This window comes from Pseudorca crassidens, chromosome 17 (assembly GCF_039906515.1).
Source record: "Pseudorca crassidens isolate mPseCra1 chromosome 17, mPseCra1.hap1, whole genome shotgun sequence".
Classification (NCBI taxonomy): domain Eukaryota; kingdom Metazoa; phylum Chordata; class Mammalia; order Artiodactyla; family Delphinidae; genus Pseudorca; species Pseudorca crassidens.
The window spans coordinates 43,100,926-43,120,841 of NC_090312.1; the positions used below are offsets into that span (position 1 = coordinate 43,100,926).

At 36.4% G+C, this 19,916-nt stretch overlaps 1 protein-coding gene across 4 annotated transcripts in view; it reads right to left on the reverse strand.

Annotated features, from left to right (window-relative positions):
- TMEM67 (transmembrane protein 67) overlaps positions 1–19,394 on the reverse strand; it is a 45,148-nt gene extending 25,754 nt beyond the window's left edge. For 3 of the 4 annotated variants that reach the window (XR_010936284.1, XR_010936285.1, XM_067711772.1), the window contains exons 1-14: positions 19,140–19,394; positions 17,243–17,331; positions 15,498–15,591; positions 14,464–14,563; positions 12,920–12,989; positions 12,753–12,827; positions 7,622–7,684; positions 5,983–6,137; positions 5,760–5,868; positions 4,833–4,919; positions 4,445–4,510; positions 2,609–2,765; positions 2,109–2,232; positions 376–481 (exon numbers count right to left, since the gene is read on the reverse strand). Coding sequence is in view for 2 of the 4 variants with exons in the window: in XM_067711772.1 (XP_067567873.1) it covers positions 376–481; positions 2,109–2,232; positions 2,609–2,765; positions 4,445–4,510; positions 4,833–4,919; positions 5,760–5,868; positions 5,983–6,137; positions 7,622–7,684; positions 12,753–12,827; positions 12,920–12,989; positions 14,464–14,563; positions 15,498–15,591; positions 17,243–17,331; positions 19,140–19,332 (1,488 nt within the window). In the remaining 2 variants the exon portion in view is untranslated. Of the gene's footprint in view, positions 1–375; positions 482–2,108; positions 2,233–2,608; positions 2,766–4,444; positions 4,511–4,832; positions 4,920–5,759; positions 5,869–5,982; positions 6,138–7,621; positions 7,685–12,752; positions 12,828–12,919; positions 12,990–14,346; positions 14,414–14,463; positions 14,564–15,497; positions 15,592–17,242; positions 17,332–19,139 lie in introns of all 4 variants that reach the window. The other variant, XM_067711774.1, reaches the window with a different exon arrangement.
- Between the last annotated feature and the right edge of the window lie 522 nt (positions 19,395–19,916).

A 19,916-nucleotide genomic window follows, 5' to 3' on the forward strand; every position in this document is an offset into this window, starting at 1 on the left:
GAGGAACACACATGCCCACTTAAGGTTTGAGTTCCTGGTTTAGTTAGTCAAGGAGGCAAAATCTTAACAGAAGCAAGGTGGCCAAAGAGGATGGGAACAGATGCTGCATGGCTCCGCCTACCCCAGGATACTGACAGGGAGGCCCAGCTGCTGGTGACGCTGTCTACTGACAAACATAATTCTTGCTTTTTTATACCCAGGATCCATAAGAACTCACCTCTTACCACTATTAGTAAAAAATAATTAAGTCTTGACTATATAAAGTGCCATGTTTATTTAAAACTTTAAAAAGGACTAATTGTCTTTTGATCATAACACAAACTCTATCAGCATTATACGAACACATAGAGAGGCAATGATTAGGAAGGAACTCACCTTCACAGACTGGCTGTTGGGATCTTTGATATCAATGTCACTGTAGGCAATGGTAATTAAGGGAGGGTAGATATTTCCATTTTTTGTGTTGGGTACAAGGCGGATACTGTTTAAAAGAAAATTCATTTTTAGTTATAAATACATCTAGGCTCTTAAACATAAATTTAACTTATTGTTTCTTCTGAATTAGATACGGATAGTCTTGGTGATCTCAGAACTACCAGTTACTAAAAACTAGAGGTCAAACATAAACTAATGGTAACAACATAGGCTATTTGAAGTGGTCAGAACTTTATATTGAAATATAACCTCTGAGACAAATTAGAAACTCTTGTTGATCTAGGTCCTACGAAGTTTACAAATGAAATCAGTGAAGTACTGTGCACCACTTTTGAGGACTACTCAAAAGAGAAGTGTTACATGAAGCCTAGAGGAAGGCAGATAATATCCTAATTTTCAAAGAAGATGAATTCTTAACAAAATACTGTGTCATATCTAATACTCTTTAGGGCACATAATGGGGTACATTTTGCTGAATTCAATGCATTAGTAATGTACAGTTTGTAAACTCAGAAAGGAAAATGCCAAGCACCGGTGGCCAGCATAGTTTCTCCAAGAGCAAATCACGCGTGGCTAGTTTCAATGTCGTTTTCACTAGGGATACTACATTAGATTGAGGGACTGCTAAAAACAGCACAGTTGGATTTCAGCAAGGCATATGACAAAACTTCTGTACTGCCTACCTGATAAGATTATCATAAAAATCAAAGTGAAAAAAATAATCTATGTTGAAGTGCCAGAAAGAAGATGGTGCTGATTTTCATCAGTGTATTCAAGGTGCACATCATAAAATATTGGAGTGGGAAGGCTGGTTAAGGTCTTAGAGATAGGAATCTCACACTGGAGAAGACGCATGAGGGCTGCAAGGCACTACCGTAAGGCAGGGTCATCATTAAAGTATCCCAGGAAGGTATTTCCCTGGTGGAGCGGTGGTTAAGAATCCGCCTGCCAATGCAGGGGACACGGGTTCGATCCCTGGTCCGGGAAGATCCCACATGCCACGGAGCAACTCAGCTCGTGCGCCACAACTACTGAACCTGTGCTCTAGAGCCTGCAAGCCACAACTACTGAGCCTGTGTGCCACAGCTACTGAAGCCCGCACACCTAGAGCCTGTGCTCCACAACAAGAGAAGCCACCGCCATAAGAAGCCCGCGCACCACAATGAAGAGTAGCCCCCGCTCGCTGCAACTAGAGAAAGCCCGTGCACAGCAAGGAAGACCCAACACAACCAAAAATAAATAAGTAAATTTATTTTTAAAAAAAAGTATCCTAGGAAGAGTGAGGTGTTGATAATTAATGAGGGCCAACCTAGAACAGTAGCTGTTAAAGGAGATGGAGCCGCAGAAGCCTGCCTATTGCAATCACCTGGCAGGCTCTAACATACCTGCTTCAGCCCACTGATCTTCACTTTCCCCCTCTCAACCCATTCTAATTTAGTAGGTCTAGAGTGGGCCTACAATATGAATTTTGGCAAAAGTCCTTAATCTCTTCTGACGTAATTTTCCCCTCTATTAGTGTATCCCAATCTATCGGGACATCTAAAAACACAGTATGTATTGTTCCAGTTCAGGTGTTCTTATTGTTTTCACCTGATAATTACAGGTCACTACTTTCACTACCACATTTTCCCATATACTCCAAGCCTCATTTAGTGCATTAGACGTTTGTTTACCTCAGTGATATTTGGGTAGCAACTCGAATTAATCTTGGCTGACTTCCTAAGTCATTTTCTCTTCCACTTAGTGCATCCACTAAGAAAATGCGCCGAGTCAGAAGCCACTTGCCAGAGCTACTGTCTGTTATAATAATAAAAAAAGAGATGGCATTTAAAAAGTATCTTCAATTCTTCAAGATGGCTCTCAAGGAGAACTTTTTCCATTCTACTAATTTTTCTATTAAAATTAGCCCTGATTTTACAGTTCTACTAATTTTTCTCAGGATACACTTTTAGCAATAACATAATTTCTTAATAATAAGCCTGATATATTTAGTAAAAATTTCTAAATATACCAGCAACCTTACTGTTTTACTTTTAGGCATGCTATATAGAAACTTATACTCAGAGAGAATCTATGACCATTCTTATAATCTGCGATTTATTAAATTATCATGTTGGTTGACTGGTTAATTGATTTCAGCTCAGAGAAAGAGTGGTATATATGGACGCCTTACCTTGGTTCACAAATATTTTATTGTGCTGAAGATTTAAGTTTAACACAGGCACAGCCCAAATATATTGGTGTTGATTTTCATCAGTATATTCAAGGTACACATCATAAAATGTAGGCGTGGGGAAGTCTGTTAAGATCTTAGAGATAGGAATCTCACACTGGAAAAGAAAATGAAAAATGAAAGTATCCAAATTGAAAATTAGAAAGCATATTTATTATCTTTACAAGTTTTTTTAATTGTAAAATGAAAAGCTTTCAGTTACCTTGTTTATCCACATTTCCATGTGTCTTTCAAAACATGAATACTATGTATGATTCTTTTATAAGGGCCAAAATAACCAACAGTAAAGAACCACCTGGATCTTGTCCTACAACCCATTCATTCTCAACAGTAAGTGTACAGTGAAAAGGTTTAAAAACTCCTATCCTATGGGATGAGGTCCCAATTCTTTCTCCTGATGTACACCGCTGTTTATGATTTGGCTCCCCTTAACAGAGCCAGGTTTATCTCCCACTGCTCCCTCTCTGTCTATGGTCCAGTCAAACTAATCTACTTACAGTCTCTAAATATGCTGTGCTATTCTACATCTCTCTGACATTGCAAATGGTGTTTCTGCTTGACATTCCCTTCCCCACTGTGCTCTCCTGGCAAACTCATATTCATTCTACAAGCTCAAGTATCACTCACTCTGTAAAGCCTTTCCATATTTCCCTAGGAACTGCTAATGAACCCTCCTTTGGACCAACATGGTACCTTGTTCATATCTATAGAACAACACATCACACTCTTTGCAATTCTTTGTCTGTCTATATAGCTGTTTTCTCTACTAGGCTATGAACTCCTTGAGAGGCAACCAGGTTCAATGGAAAACCCATGATTTTCAAGCCTAACAGAACATTTACTTGATGCAACACCTTGAGTAAATTACCTAATCTTACTGAGCACCATTTCCTCATTCATAAAACACAAATAATATGTATTTCACATAGTTATTTCATGGATCAGATGAGATAAAAATGATAAAATGCTGAGCATACAGCAGCGGGCATTTAACAAGTCTTGATTCTCCTGGCCCAAAGTAGACACAAAATAGCATTTTTTTAAAATAACATAGAAGTCGTTTCTGATAATAAAAGTAAATGCACGTTCATGATAGAAAATTTGGAAAATATAAAAAAGAGAAAAAATCACCTGTAATCCCACCATTCAGAGATAACCGCTGTTAAAAATGTTTATCTTCTAATCTGTTTTCCCTGATAGTATTTTTTATTGTGGTTTTAACAAAACTGGAAGCACAGTTTTGTTCTATGGTGTACATATATGCATTTTATCAAGAAGTATTTTTGTAGACTAGTGAATTTCTTTCAAACGTTTAATGGCTCATAATATTCCTTTGTACCATACTGTAGTTTTAAAATGCATTACCAAAGGAAGGAAGGTCAGGGAGGGAGGGAGGGAGGAAAGCATGGAAGGAGAGAAAAGGAAAGCATTTTTATTTGTTTCTGGAGGGTAGAGGGAGGAGGGAGTGATAACACTTTATTGTTCATTAAAAATGAAGTAATACTTTTGCTTTATTCTAAAATGTTCAAAAGTAGAGATTATTTTTATGACCTATATGCCTAGAAGTAAATAAACAACTAATTATGATGTTTAAGACTCTATCTATGACAAGGTACTCTTTTCATGCTGATTAGATTAATAAAAACTATATCAATCGGTGAAATTATTCATTACTACAAGAAATTTCCAATTTCAAAAACTCAAAGATATTCCAATTATTGCTGATGTGAAAAAATGAAGCTAAAATACAGACTGCCTAAAATAGTTCCAACTTACATTCTGCTGATAGGTTGTTCCAAAGGAATAAGCAGCATTTAATCTTGTCTCTGTGTCTGGACAAAGCTACAGCAAAAGAATACAACTGATAAATATCTCTCACAGATGTTTTCTTTGCTTATAGTCAAGGGTTCTCAACACTCAACATGGACATATACTTTATATAATACTCATTCAATGTATCAAGGAATGAAAAGTTAAGGGAGCATCTTTGTTATAAGTCATAACTTAAAGTAGTTTTAAGAAATTCCAATTTAAAACACATGAAAAAAATCAACTCTACCAAGCAACTGATGCTCTATCCAAGCAATAATCTAGTTTTTTTCTCATCTTTGCCTCAGTCAAATATAAGACACGTTAGGAATTCTCTAGCTAGAATCATACTCACCTGTAAAACACCTCCTTCTAAAGTTTGCCACTTGAGAAAATTTCCTCTTACATCATAAGAAGCAGCAACAAACTTCAGTTTTGTATACTGATTAAAGAAAAACAAGAATAAAATAATGTCACATACTCTGAAACTCTATAAATATATATATTACATACAACAGTCTATACAAACTTTCAGAGTTTAGACTTCCAGAGTATATATTCAGTAAAATAGCCTATAAAATTTTTTTCATTGTTGATTGATCTTTTCTTTTTCCAGAGATCAAATATTGAATTCAACTATCTTTACTTTGAAGCAACATTAATCTAAGTATCTCTATGATAAAACACACCAAAATAAATGGACTGGGTTTTCGCACAAAAACTATTATTTCAGAATTGAGAGGCAGCGCTGGTGACAGATAACTTCATTTGAAACCTGTTAAATGTGTGTGTTGTGTGTGTGTGTGTGTGCGAGTGTGTGTGTGTGTGTGTGTGTGTGTGTGTGTGTGTGTGTGTGTGTATGGGGGGTGAGTAGGGGAGGGAAAAATCTGTTCTTTCATTCTAGAAGGTCAAAAAGTTGAGGTAAGAATTTGGAGCTGTGAAGTGCTAAGGAAAGGCATAAGAATCCCAGTCAATCTTTGGAAGCCCTTTTTATACATGTGGAGATACAGGACAGAGATGGCTTTGCATTTGGTGATGAAAACTGTCCTTCCCAACCCCACAAGTACTACTTGCTGCCATACGACATAATCCAGAGGTATCATATACTCAAGTAAGGCAGCTAAACTTTATATTTTTAGTTCCTCAGCAGCTAATATTCAGATTTAGTTTAGTAATTAAATTTTTAAAAGCCTATCAAGAATTATGACTAGTAATATTCTTGTTACCTTTTAAAATTGTAAATCAAAATGTAGTTATCCTTCAATAATATAGTGACTTGTACCTGGTTTTCCCCTTTAAAACTGAAATTTGTAGGAAGAGGTGTAGTACTGAGTACTTGAGGTGCTAATCCTAGCTGGTCTCCATAGAACAGCCATGGAAGATTCTGTCTCCTATAAACAATCACAATTGTTTTAATAATGGGGAACAATTCTTAATATGTATTTGTGCAAGTAATTGCACTGAATTTCGTCAAAATGATGGTTCATCAATTAGAATAGCCTTACCAAAATGAAACAGAATGAACAGTGCCCAGTCCAGCAGTATTTTCAAAGATAAACTGAAACAGTCGACATGCATCAAAAGTGGTAGAGTCATAAGAATTCATATTCATCACACACATATTTCCAAGAGCTTGGCAAGATGTCAGATTGGCATACACCTACAAGAGAGCAATGACAGAGAAATGTATGGACTTTAACATCCTAAGCAAAAGTTGACATAAAAATTATGCTCGGTTTTAACTTTACCTATTCTGCAAATTCTTTTTTTGGACATTCTTTTGCTTTTAATACCTTTCCTCTAATTTAAGTAGAAAAGAACTTTCTATATGGCAGATAAATAATTTGTACATTTTAACTGTAAATTTTAGGTGGAAATATAAAGACAAGCAATTAAAAGAAGAACTAACAGCATGACATTTAAAAAAACTATTATGCAGAATAATTTTTGAAAGAATAATAATTTGTTCCTATATTAGAGCTTATGCATATAAATCTAATCCATTTTAAGTAATTTGTTTATGAACAGCAAAATAAGATCATTTGTTGAGTTTGCCCCTTAAACTTCTTTTTCAGTTTTCCCTTTCAGGAAAAGACCACTCCATTTTTAGTTATTCAAATAAAAATCACTGCAGTAATATTCTGTCTCTCCCTTCTCGTATCCAGCTCATCATTAAATCCTATTGGCTCAATCTTCAAAGTATATCCAGAAGCTAAACATTTCTCACACTTCCATGGTACCACCCTTGTCCACGAGTCCACTTTCTCTCACCTGGATTACTCTAATACTCTCCTAAATGGTCCCCCCGCTTCTGTCTTTGCCCCAACAAAATGTGCTCTCCATATTAGAGTGATCTTTTCAAAACCTGAGGTCAACCATTGTCTTCCTTTGCACAAAATCCTCTATATCCCTTCCAGTAAACTCCAAGTCCTCAACATAGTCACTCCCTTCACCCGTGAACTCATCTCTCCACTTTCCCTGCTCACTCTGTTCTAGCCACTCAGGTCTCCTTCCTGTTTCTTTAGCATGAACACCAGAGAACTCCTGCTTCGGGACCTCTGCACTTGCTACAGTCTCTGCTTAGAATACTCTTCCCCTAGATATTTACAAGGCTCTCTTCTACTTCCTTCAGATCTTTACTCAAATATCACGCTCCCAGAGATGCCTGTCCTGACCACCCTCCATAAAATAGCACCACCTTCCACTCTCTATGCTCTTTACCCTGATTTATTTGTCTTTATAGCACTTAGCACCACCTAACATTTACTTACAATATAATTCTACGGGGGATTTTTCTCTGCCTTTTCCTGAAATAGATAACTTAAAGATTTGAGAACAGAGCTTGGCATACAGTAGGTCATCAATAAACATTTACTAAATGATAGTATGAATCAGTTTCCCCTAACATTCAATTTCTGCTGAATAAGTTTGGACACATTCAATTTACGAATAATGAAATGTGAAATGAATAACATTTTCTTTAGTATTCTCTTTCAGTCCACTTAGAAAGGGTTTATTTTTCTTATAGAAAATGACCAAGGAGATATATCTACTTAGAGAGGAAAGTTTTATTAAGTGGGGAAAAAAATGGTATCACAATTCTTTGAAATGGAATAAAATTATTTTCTAGAAATTCAAATATACCCAACAAGCAGCTGCTGATGACTGCAAATACTCTGCAAACCATTCTGAAGTGAAAGACATGCCCTGTAAACACAAAGATGAATTTTAGTTTTAAGTTCAAATAGAAATTCCTTAACCCTACGCTGTTTAGAAGACATTAATATGTATATTGCTGAGTCGGAAATAACTAACATTACTTTCTCAATATTATCAGAAAAATAGATTCTAACGGCAATATAAGAATTAATTCTAAGCAATGTCAGTAATTACAAATAGGACTGAATTACAAAATCACATCACTTAGGCAAAGGATATAAGGAAACAAAGTATGCCTATAATCAAAAAAAAACCAAGAAAACACTATTATGCCCATTTCACTAAAACAAAAATCAAAGTGCAAAAAAATAAAAGAAAAACTAGATTCTGACTTAGTATTGGTTAATATTTGCTGATTTAGGATTATTACACTGTATTAAATTGGCAAGTAATAAAAAAGAAATATCTGTGAATGATTTCTAAGCAACTGGAGACTGGGGATATTCAGAGTAACTAATATGTAAAATCTCCAAAGTGGTGATTCTCAAACAATGATGGGTATCAGAATCAACTGTGGAATTTCCTAAAAACAGAAAATGCTTGGCTTCATTCTAAACCAAATGAAACAGAATGCCTAGGATGAGACCAAGGCATACATGTGCTCTAAAAGCTGCAGGTACAAGCCTCTAGTTAAGCACCACTGCTGTAAAGTTCATCTGCATATCCTGCTAAAAAATGAGACACCGAGAAGCACCATTCAGAATAAATTCTCTGAACATGGACAATGGAGATAAAACCAAATTATATGAATCATGACACCACAACTGTCAAAGAAATCTAAAATAAAATTATGAGTCACTTCATTATTCATTATTTTCATCTCTTCAATAAGCAAAAATTCTCATTTTGTAAGAAAAAAACCTATGCATAGAAGGTTGACTAACACACACAAAAAGGCTGAGCAAAAATGGAAAGCGATAACAACAGTACTGGCAAATGCATGTAAAATGAAGCCACAGACAATGCCAGTGATAAAGTTGTATGATCCTTTGTAAAACAATATCCACGGAATTTTTAGAAACACTTAGGAAATTTGTCTTAAGGCAATAATCTCTCCAAAAGGAAAAACACATCTTTGTGCATAAAATGGTTGACAGCAATATTATTAATAACAGAAAACCTAAATAGTCAATAGACATACAATTACATGAATTTCAATGCATAAACTAGAGTATTACGTGACTATTTAAAATTATAATTACATTGGTTGAGCCTGGAACACAGTATAGAGAAACTAAGGTAGTGCCTAAAGACTGAAAGAGACATGTCAAAATAACACAGGGGCTACACCAAAGGAAGTCCAAATTTGAGGCAATTTGAGCTTTGAAAAGAAGAGTAACAGTGACAGATTATAACACACTCATGATACCTGGAGTTTGCAGTAAAGCTAAAAAAAAATAAAAGCACAGAGAGAAAAGAAAGCACTCTTTCTAGAAGACTGCTAACTAAAAATATAAAGGGAACAACAGAATTGTGAAATCATTTTTTTTTTTTTTTTTTTTTGCGGTACGCAGGCCTCTCATTGTTGTGGCCTCTCCTGCTGCGGAGCACAGGCTCCAGACGCGCAGGCTCAGCCGCCGTGGCTCACAGGCCCAGCCGCTCTGCGGCATGTGGGACCTTCCTGGACCGGGGCACGAACCCGTGTCCCCTGCATCGGCAGGCGGACTCTCAACCACTGTGCCACCAGGGAAGCCCTGTGAAATCATTTTGAAATAACCAATTTAATAATTGATTCAGGTAAGGTTCATCAATGGCTGCTAAAACAGATATGTACATAGTCTCAAAGTAAAATCTCAGACTAACTTATTAGTCACAGTACCTTTCCAATGGAGAGAAGTGGCAGACAGCACCATGACCAGGCAGTCAATTTAGCATCACCACTAACTGGACATCCTGACCTTATGTGCTCCTTGTTGATGCAATGGGCTATTCCCAACACCTATATCATATTTTTGCAAAAAGACATTTCACTGAGTCTAATCATGAGAAAAATCCAGAGTGTGGGATGCTCTACAAGAAAGCTGGCCTTGACTCTCCAAGAGTCAATGCAAAAAAAAAAAAACAAAAAAAAAGCCAAAACAAAAAACCCAAAAAGCAAAACAGAACAAGGATCTCTCTGTTCTAAATTAAAGGAGACTAAAAAGATTAACTCAGTGCGGGGTCTTTCACTGATCCTGGGTCCCCCTTGCCAAAAAAAGTGGGGAGGGATAAAAGACTTTATTGAAACAAATGGTGAAATTTGTTGGGTATGAACAGTATATCAGGTAATTCTATTATATTAATTTTAATCTTATTAGGTGTGATACCAGAAAAATGCCCTTGTTCTTAGGAGCTACATGATAAAGTATTTAGGAGTGAAATGTTATATAGCTACAAATTATTTTCAAGTGGCTCAGAAAAAAATATGGATGTGTATGTGTGCATATGCATACACTCACATACACAGAGAGAGATAAAGCAAATGTGGCAAAACATTAATAATTGGTTAAACTACTAAAAGATATATGCACAGTTATTATTTTTTTCAACTTTTCTGCAACTTAAAAATTTTTCAAAATTAAAGTTGGGAAAACAAACGAAGATGTAAGCTGTTTTTGGAAAAAGGGAATGGGAAGACACTGGTTCATATATTTGGAAAGTTTTTATTGATTGTCTGGTATATTACCTGAGGAGGACTGCATGTCTCTCTTATAAAATTATATAAAACTATAGGATACAGAAATAGTTATAGATATGTGTATGTATATACATAATGTGTGTATATATTTTCTAGCTATGTCTGCTAAAGAGGGCATACTAAGCATGGTAAGCTTGGTTTCTAAGTATTATCCTTAAGAGCTTCTTAGAGAAATAACTGTTTCCAGGGCTGAAGCAGGAAAAGTACAAAATGAGCCTGGAAATCTTATTGTGCCAGAAAGTAAGGAAATGCTCAAAGAATGATAGAGATATGTCAAAAAGACATAGGAACCAACTCAAAGGGGCTTCTAATAATGGCCAAATCTATGACAATTTGAGCACCAAAACAAACAATACATATACTGGATTATAAGAAATGAATAAAATAGGAACCCACAAATCCATACTGTCCTTACTGAACAAATAAATATATAAAGGTGAGGAAGGGAAAATTCCTTACAGTAGAATGTTAATAATGTGGAAGGAATGATAGAAACATTTGGCAACCATCATAGTAGTGGTTGATGAAGGCAAGTGACATCAGTGGAAACTAAAGCTACTTAGTTTAGAGAAGGTTTAGAGAAGAAGAAGTGTAACCTTGGAAATTCTCCTCAAAAATACTACCAAATACAGGGGCTTCCCTGGTGGTGCAGTGGTTGAGAGTCCGCCTGCCGATGCAGGGGACACGGGTTTGTGCCCTGGTCCGGGAGGATCCCACATGCCGCAGAGCAGCTGGGCCCGTGAGCCATGGCCGCTGAGCCTGAACGTCTGGAGCCTGTGCTCCACAATGGGACAGGCCACAACAGTGAGAGGCCCGCGTACCGCAAAAAAAAAAAAAACTACCGAATACAAAGAAAATGGTAACTTAATAGCAGATGTGGTGAGTTTACAGCAGGGGGTGATGGTTAGGTTGACACCACCAGTGGTGGGACAGATGGACAACATGTGTCTCCTCATGTGACGCAATGGATTGAGAAGAGCACATCTTTTTTGTGGTTTCCTGCCAGGCATGTCCTGATTATGAAAAAAAACTGGATGGACCCAGGTTGAGGGTCACCCTACGGATTGTAAGGCCTGTAGTCTTCAAAACTGTCGAGGTAGGGGACTTCCCTGGTGGCCTAGAGGTTAGGATTCTGGGTTTTCACTACTGTGGCCCAGGGTTCAATCCCTGGTCAGGGAACAAGATCCCGCAAGCCATGTGGCATGGTCAAAAAAAAAAAAAAATAGTAAAATGACAAAACTGTCGAGTTCATGAAAGGCAGGGAAAGACTGAGGACGTGTTCCAGACTGGAGGAGACTGAAGGGGACGTGACCTCTAAATGACTGGTAATCTGAGACCAAATATGAAAAAGAGACATTGTTGGAATTTTTGGCAAAATTATTTTTACTTATTTTGAAAAGGAAAAAATGAAAATTAAAGGCCTGCAAATTTAATAATGGTATATGTCACTATAATCAGAGACCGGAGAAGAATGCCCCAGAAAACATGAATCTTACTACAAACGAGCCAATATTTGGATGATCTTAAGCTCCCTATGTATATGTCTATTTTAGTATTTGTTTTTCTGCAAATATTTGGTACTTGCCTGTAATCCCACAAGACTATACTGGAGGAGAGGAATTTTTGCTTTATTCATGAGGATTCCAGATTCCACCCTCATCACGGCTATCCTTACAGCCCCCCTAGTCACTCTCATTTATTCAGTGATGATTGTAGCAACCAGATCCTAGCCTATCCACACAAGCTCTACTCTGACTGACTCCTAGTTAGTCATCTAACTCCTCTTCTCTTGGACTGATGACCTCTTCAGTTCCGATTCATCCACTTCCCATTTTACATCCCAGATCTTGTTATCACCAGATTCTGTTGCAAAAGCTCTAACTATCTGCCATCACGCTCTCATCTATAAACAAGGAACTTGGTCGGATACAAATAATCCTCAAATCTCCAGTGACTACCATGTACAGGCTCTGTGAGGTAGGTATTATTACACCCAACCTACAGACAATAAAACTGACGTTTAGAAAAGTCCAAAGGTATAAAACTAATGACTGGTAAATCCAGGGTTCAACTCTAGAGTCTCTGGTGCTCTTAACTATATTATACTGCATTCTTTATAGGATCTATAAAAGACCTTTCCAGCTTAAACATTCTGAGATCCACTGAAAAAGAAATGAGCTGAGGTAGAGAAGAGAGCAACTGTACTTATAAATTATAATGCTGAGTTGTTGTCTAATGTTTCTTATTGACTGATAATTTCTATTTTAAAGGGATTTACACATAAATGTTTCTCATTTTAGCCCCAAATTAATTACCAAAGGAAGAAATGCAGAAATATCCTTAACAATAGAACAAAAAAAAAAACTGAAGCATACTCACAAGATCTCCATAACGTGCAGCTGAAATCATACGTGGAGGGAAATTCCCTGTGCTGCTGAAACATAATCCCCCTGTCTTCATTAATAAATAAGAAAAAAAAAAGTTTATGGAAGAATATAAGTAATTTAATTTAAAAGTATATACATTATCAATTTGATTAGACTTACTAAAATGTTAGGTTCTGAACATACACAGGACCTGCTGGTGTTAATGAATGTTGGTTCACATTGGACACACCTGTCAATATAACAAAAATAATTTGTTAAATGTTAATAAATTACACTAGCCCTAATTTAATTGAGAACTTGTCTTCCTAACTGATTATATTAGAATAGATTCATTCAACTAAGCAATTACTTGTAATAAAGTAAACATATTAGAAGTATTAATGCTGATATACTACTCTTTGTATTACAAGGCAAGGTATAAATAAATAAAATTAACCAATAATAGGCGAATATTCTTTTGAAGCCGCAGGTAATATAAAATAAATAGTATTGAATAGCAAAGATGGTTAAGTCACTCAAATAACAAAAGAGCCCAACAAACTCATATAAATGAAACCAAATCCATTTTTATAAGTAGTTATTATCGAATATACTTTCCTTATTTTTCTGCCACAAAGCAAAAAGGTAACATACGCTGAAAAGAAACGAGTATCTATACCCTCATCAAACCTACAACAAACACTCTTAAAGTCTTTTCATCTTCTTTATTTATTTTAGGAAAATACTTTATATTTTTCATTAATGAATGATATAGAGGGAGGGAGGGAGGGCAGTGGACTAGTGGGGACACTGATAGGTTTCTATGGGTACTCATTACAAAACAGAACAGGTAGGAGGAGGAGCTGGGGCACAGCACAGAACTCAAACTAGGCTTAGCGAGGTATAAAAGGAGAGGAACGGGGGATCAACCCAGTGGTCTGTATTAGGATGCTACAACCTAGGTCAGCCTGAGAGAAAAGATGATCCAACACTAAGTATCCCCAGGAGAAACTGCTCAAGTATTTTCTATCTCCAATTTGGGAACTGAAGAGAAAACAGTATTTAGAGGGAGGTCAGCATGTAGGCAACTAAAAAAATTGAAGAACTGGAATAGGGATGATGTGTTTGAGTTAAAGAAACGGAGGGGTGTGTGTGTGGTGTGCAGGTATGCATGCATAAACGGGGAACAGGAAGTGAAAGAGAATAAGGCTATAAACCAGGATACCTGGGTTATGATAATTATCATCACATTTATTAACATATTTTATGTAATATAATATATAAAGATAGTACCTAGTATATAATAAGTAGATTGCAAATAAAAGTTACTATTATATACTATGCATTATATTATAGATTATGTACAAATTACATGACAAACAAAAATCGGTACCTTTTACTGAGCACTTACTCTGTAGTATTTAGCTAAGAACTTTAGATATGTAAAGTATGTTTCTGAGCTGTGGTAACAGCCTATGAAGTGGGTGGTATGTCCACATTCTGAAGACAAGGAGACAGACTTATCGAGTGAGGTCAAACAACAACAAGACACTGAAACAAGAATTAAACCCTATTCTGTCTCATTTTCTGGGCCTCAGCTTCCTTACCTGTTTATTTCTATCCTTCCTTGGGTTATTGTGAGGAGCAAGGAATCTGATAGGAAAGGCACAGATTCTACATAAATATAAGATATTAATGAAGTCAGCACCCAGCATACCGCTTACCTGTTTCCTAAAGCATTTGCTATTGTAAAAGAGTTTTCACTTTCCTCACAGAGTTTACAAGTTGCTTCAGACAACAACCTTCCATTAACATCTCTTTCCACTAAACAATTTAGAAACAATAAGATGTTAACTCATAGTCAATATATAAGCTTCTATACACTTAGTAAAACCCAGTTGTAATTATTATTCTAGTAATTCTCAAAACAACTTGTTTGCATAAAGTCATGTCAAGCACCATCCATAATAAAGTATCAAAAAGTGAAGCCTTCCCCATTCCCACATAAAAAATACAGAAACCAATTTCCAAATCATCATCATCATCTTAAATTAATATATTTTCCTCAGAGAATTTCTTACCTCTTACCTGCATGTTCCTGTTACACTGGATTTGGGGAAACAAGTATTTTCATAGACTTCTGATAAGTTTCACAACTTAGAGGGCTTTTGGTGGTATCTATTACAATTGTAAATTCATATACCTTATAATACTACAGTTTCATTTTCAGATACCTAACCCACAGAAACACTTGAAGATGTGCATAAAAATATTCATCAAAACATTATTTGTGGGCTTCCCTGGTGGCGCAGTGGTTGAGAGTCCGCCTGCCGATACAGGGGACATGGGTTCGTGCCCCGGTCCGGTAAGATCCCACATGCCGCGGAGAGGCTAGGCCCGTGAGCCATGACCGCTGAGCCTGCGCGTCCGGAGTCTGTGCTCCGCAACGGGAGAGGCCACAACAGTGAGAGGCCCGCGTACCGCAAAAAAACCCCAAACATTATTTGTTAGAAAATAATCTAAATATTTTAAATAGCAAAATGCTATGAAATACCATGGAGTGGATTAAAAAGTATGTGGTAGATCTAACAGATCATACCATTAACTGAAAAAAGTATGCTGGAGAACAATGTTTTTGGTATGAAGTATTTACATAAAAAATACCACTTATATTTCCTGTGGTTACAATGTATACAATGTACATTAAAAACAGGAAAAAAAAAGTCTATAAGGACACATTCTAGAATCTACTTCTTACCTAAAATATGGCCAGTGGGACAGTGGCATTTTCCTTCTGCAGTTAAACCACCAGGGCAAGAAATACAGTTCCAGCCATCTTCAGTAACACCTTTCTAAATTAAAAGAAAAAAATTATTTTCCCTTTCTTAATTAATGTTCTCCTTAATTTATCATTAAGTCCAAAAAGCCACAACAGTGTATAATTTGCAGGAGCTATGCAAATAAATTACATAAATATGAGCCACATAAAGATTTCCTGGATAGACAATTTGTGCTTATATTCAAAAATCAAGCTATACGTTATTACTACAAGTACTGACTACTATATTATCATTACTATAAGTACTGACTACTATTAACTCCAGGCAATAGTTCTTTTTTCCTTATGATTTTCAATTTAAATGAGTCCTTACTCTCATAATTAAGTCATTCAGTTTTTGCATTTACAAAGAAAAAATGCAACGAAATTCCACACTATTTAATCAACAGATAGCCAATTAATAGTTTAGTCTTACCTGTTCTAAAATAGTTATTCTAATTTTTAAAAATTCAAATATAATAGCTTTTAACAATTAAGTTATGATTTAAAATGGATGAATTTTATTGTAAATAAATATACTTAAAGTTGTTTAAATTATGAGATCTTTCCTTTTATCCACTAATAGTAAAGGTTTTTGATAAAATATGACATCATCAAAAATTGGGCTTATAATATTATATGGTTTAGAAAAAAACCTGGGGTAAAAATACAGTAATTTTATTACAAATATGGATGTAACCAAAATTAATAGAAAACAATGGTAACAACAAAACAATGCCACAAATTATTTTAGGTTTTGGTTGAAAAGACTGGATATATCAAGAAATGCTCCTATATTTGTTAGTACATTTATACATGTAGGACTATTTAAAAATTATGATAGCTTAGTAATGTCACTGAAAAATAAATCTGCTTTGGCACCATTTCATATTAGCAGCTTTTTATCACTGTAATTCAGCTAGGGTCAATATTTCCAAAAATATAAAGTTTCAAAATGATCATCAAACCTGTAAGTACTAGTCATAAACAAGGACTGGTTTATATATTAAATATTAAATTCCCAGACTCAATTTTTTTAATACAATAATGAGAAGAAACATTACTATAAAGGCAGAACTGGCACACTGACTCCTAATTACCCAAAATGATTCAAAGATATATTTCTGTTAATTAAGAATCATCATATATAGTAACTATTAATTTACTAATTTTCCAAAAATTATGATACAATGAAATGATTAACAAAACAGATATTAACCTATTTACTGATGAAACTGGCATTTCATGAACTTATCACTCAGATATCATTACGAACATGAATCATTATATAAAACTGTTGACGCTAAATCTAAGACACTGAACTCACTCTGTACCAAATGATACAAAAATGAAAAACTGCTCTATATATGTATCATTCACTCATCTATTGATATTTGCTTTTATAACGCAGTTTCTCTATGAAATAAAAATAAAGACACTCAAATTTTCACAGCTTTGTGTTTTTTCAGATTTCAAAAAGTAAAGCAATATCTTTGTTTTTTCCAAGTTTGCAAAATTTCACTGATCTCCCAAAATTTACTCTAGTAAAAACAAAGTTGGCTTAATAATTTTAAAATCTGTGGGAAAATATTAGAGTACAGCATTAAATTGTAGTTTAAAAAACAAAGGTATTTAATTTACTATTTTTTACAGTAAGATTATTTTTTAAAATAAATACTCCATACCATGTTTTCTGGGCACTTTTTACAAATAATATCAGGTCCTCCATTATTAGAGATCATCTGAAATCCTGGTAGACACACACATACAGTTCCTAAAAAGAAAAGAGCCAATTTTGACCTTGATAAATAAAACTCCAAGATAGGAAAATTTTAATAACTCTTAAGATCTTGAGAAGTAGTAGTTAAGAGCAAGACAGCAGAGGGACTTCCCGGTGGAGCAGTGGTTAAGACTCTGTGCTCCCAATACAGGGGGCTGGGGTTTGATCCCTGGTCAGGAAACTAGATCCCACATGCATGCCACAACTAAGAGTTTGCATGCCACAACTAAGGAGCCCACGAGCCGCAACTAAGGAGCCCTCCTGCCACAACTAAGACCCAGGGCAACCAAATGAATAAATATTAAAAAAAAAAAAGGAATACAGTGGAGCCAGTACTGCCTAGGTTCTAATCTTGATTCTGCTACTTAGTTGTGTGACCCTGAGCAAGGCTCTGTGCTTTGGCTTCCAATTTGGTAAAATGGGAACAACAAATAGTACCTACCTCACGGGGTTAATATAAGTTAGTTATTATCTGTAAAGGTCTTAGAATCCGTCTGGCACACAGTAGGTATTGTGTTTGCTACCATTTTAAGTGCAAGCATAAATAAACTATTAAGTTATAACTATTAAACTAATAACCAAACTACTGATTAACTGCTATGGGAGATTTTGCATTTCTATTTCATCCAACCATACACATATATTCAATGAATTCAAATTTACTTTGTCAAAACAAAACCTTATTAGGAAAGTTATCTCGATTCAAATAAATCACTGTTTTCCTCTGTTTGGAAAGATAGTAAACTTTATAAGATAATCACTACTCAATTTGCTGAATAGGTAAGGACAGCATTCTCTAAGAAGGCATTAAGTGGATCAGCACCCATAGGAATCCATGTAGTAGAATGTTTATGATATCAGGGTTCATAACTATGAACCTTACACTTTAGAGTCTGGGAAATGCTTTCTCATTCATATTTCCTCACCTGAGAATCCTGACCTGTCCTACACAGTGACTTAAATAAAGATACATCAAATTTAAAGATGGCAGAAAGTTAATACCTGGGTGCCCAAACCGAGATTAAAAACATTCTAAACTTTATAATATGGGAAAAGTCTTATTCTGAGCAGTTTCAGTGAGGACAACTAGGACCAAATGATGAACGTCTCAAGAAAAAAAAAGTTAAGTTTAATCTAAAGAGACTTTAAGGGCAATCAGTAATATTCAACAATGAAAGGGCTAAATCCTAAGGAAATCTATAATATTACGGACAGACTGCATAGTGGAAACACATAGGTCAAGACTGAGGGCAAAGAGACAGGAGTTCTTCCTGTCCCCAATTTAGAAGACAAAGAAGACATTACGACCTCATCTGGGCTTCCATTTCTGTATCTGTAAAACGAGAAGACTGGACCTGATTACGGTTAAGGTCCCTTCCAGCTCTAAATTCTGGGATTTGAAAAGATCAAAAACTATCAAAGTTTACAAGCGCTAATTTGCATTCCCTCCCTGACCTGTTCTGTCACCTGCTCCTCTGCACCTCAGATTACTTCTCTATTTTTCTTCCTTCGGTAGTCAGCTTTCCAGGTGCCTCCCTAAAGACCCCCCGGATGAGGAGTGAGGGACTGGAGCCGAGAAATTAATTTCGACAGCCTATGAGGTAGCGGACTCAGGGTTTCCCCAACCTCACTCGTTGTGTGCAAACTTCAATCCTCCAAGAAACCCTCCTCTCAGGCGTTGGCAGTTAACCCTTCTGAAACATTCTTCCGCAGACGAAAAGATATTTTAGTGACGAGGGGTCTGGGGACAGCATCAAGGCGGAGGTGTTACTTTGGCTAGGGCCCATCCCGGACCGTCTCACCTCGAGCATCCTGCCTCTGATTGGCTCCACACGCGACACAGGAGAGCGCGGAGATATCGAAGTACTGGTTGTGGCCGCATGTCTCCGGCTGCCGGAAAGGGAAGAAGAAGGTCTGAGCCTGTGAGACGCGAAGAAGGACCAACAAGAGGAACAGAGTCACACCCGCAGCGTTTAAGGTGGACCAAGCCGCCATTGCCACCACAGTCCCGCGTCCGCCCGTCACCAAGATGCACTCACTCGCGGCCGCGCAGTCTCCGGCGCCCCATCAGCCTCCGCGACAACTCTGCAGAGCTGATTGGACAACTGTGGTCCGGAAGTGTCTGCCTGCGCTGTCTGGTTGCTAGGTTACCAAAGCCGCGGGAAGCTGGCTGGTCTGGGAAAGGATGAGTTAGAGACAAGCTAACCCTGGAGCCTGGCAAGTGGGACCGGCTATTTACAACGTTTGCTTCAAACTCTGCTACTCGACCCATTAGCGGGACGTGAAATCAATTTAGGAGGTCGCAAAATAGATAACCACAGAAAAGAAAATATCTGATTTTTATCACACAAATTAAGTATTGCTTCATTAAACTGTTAAATCATATTTACATCAAAATTTACACAGACTAGGTCATTTTCGTGTTAAAGGCCACATTCCAACAATGTATTTGTCAAAATACATTGGTCAAAAAGTAGGAAAAACACTGATTTGAAATAAGCAATGTTGGAAGATTGACTCAAGCACTAAAAACAGATCTTTCCTGACAGACCTTTCTTTGTGTTTCTATGTTCTGTGTT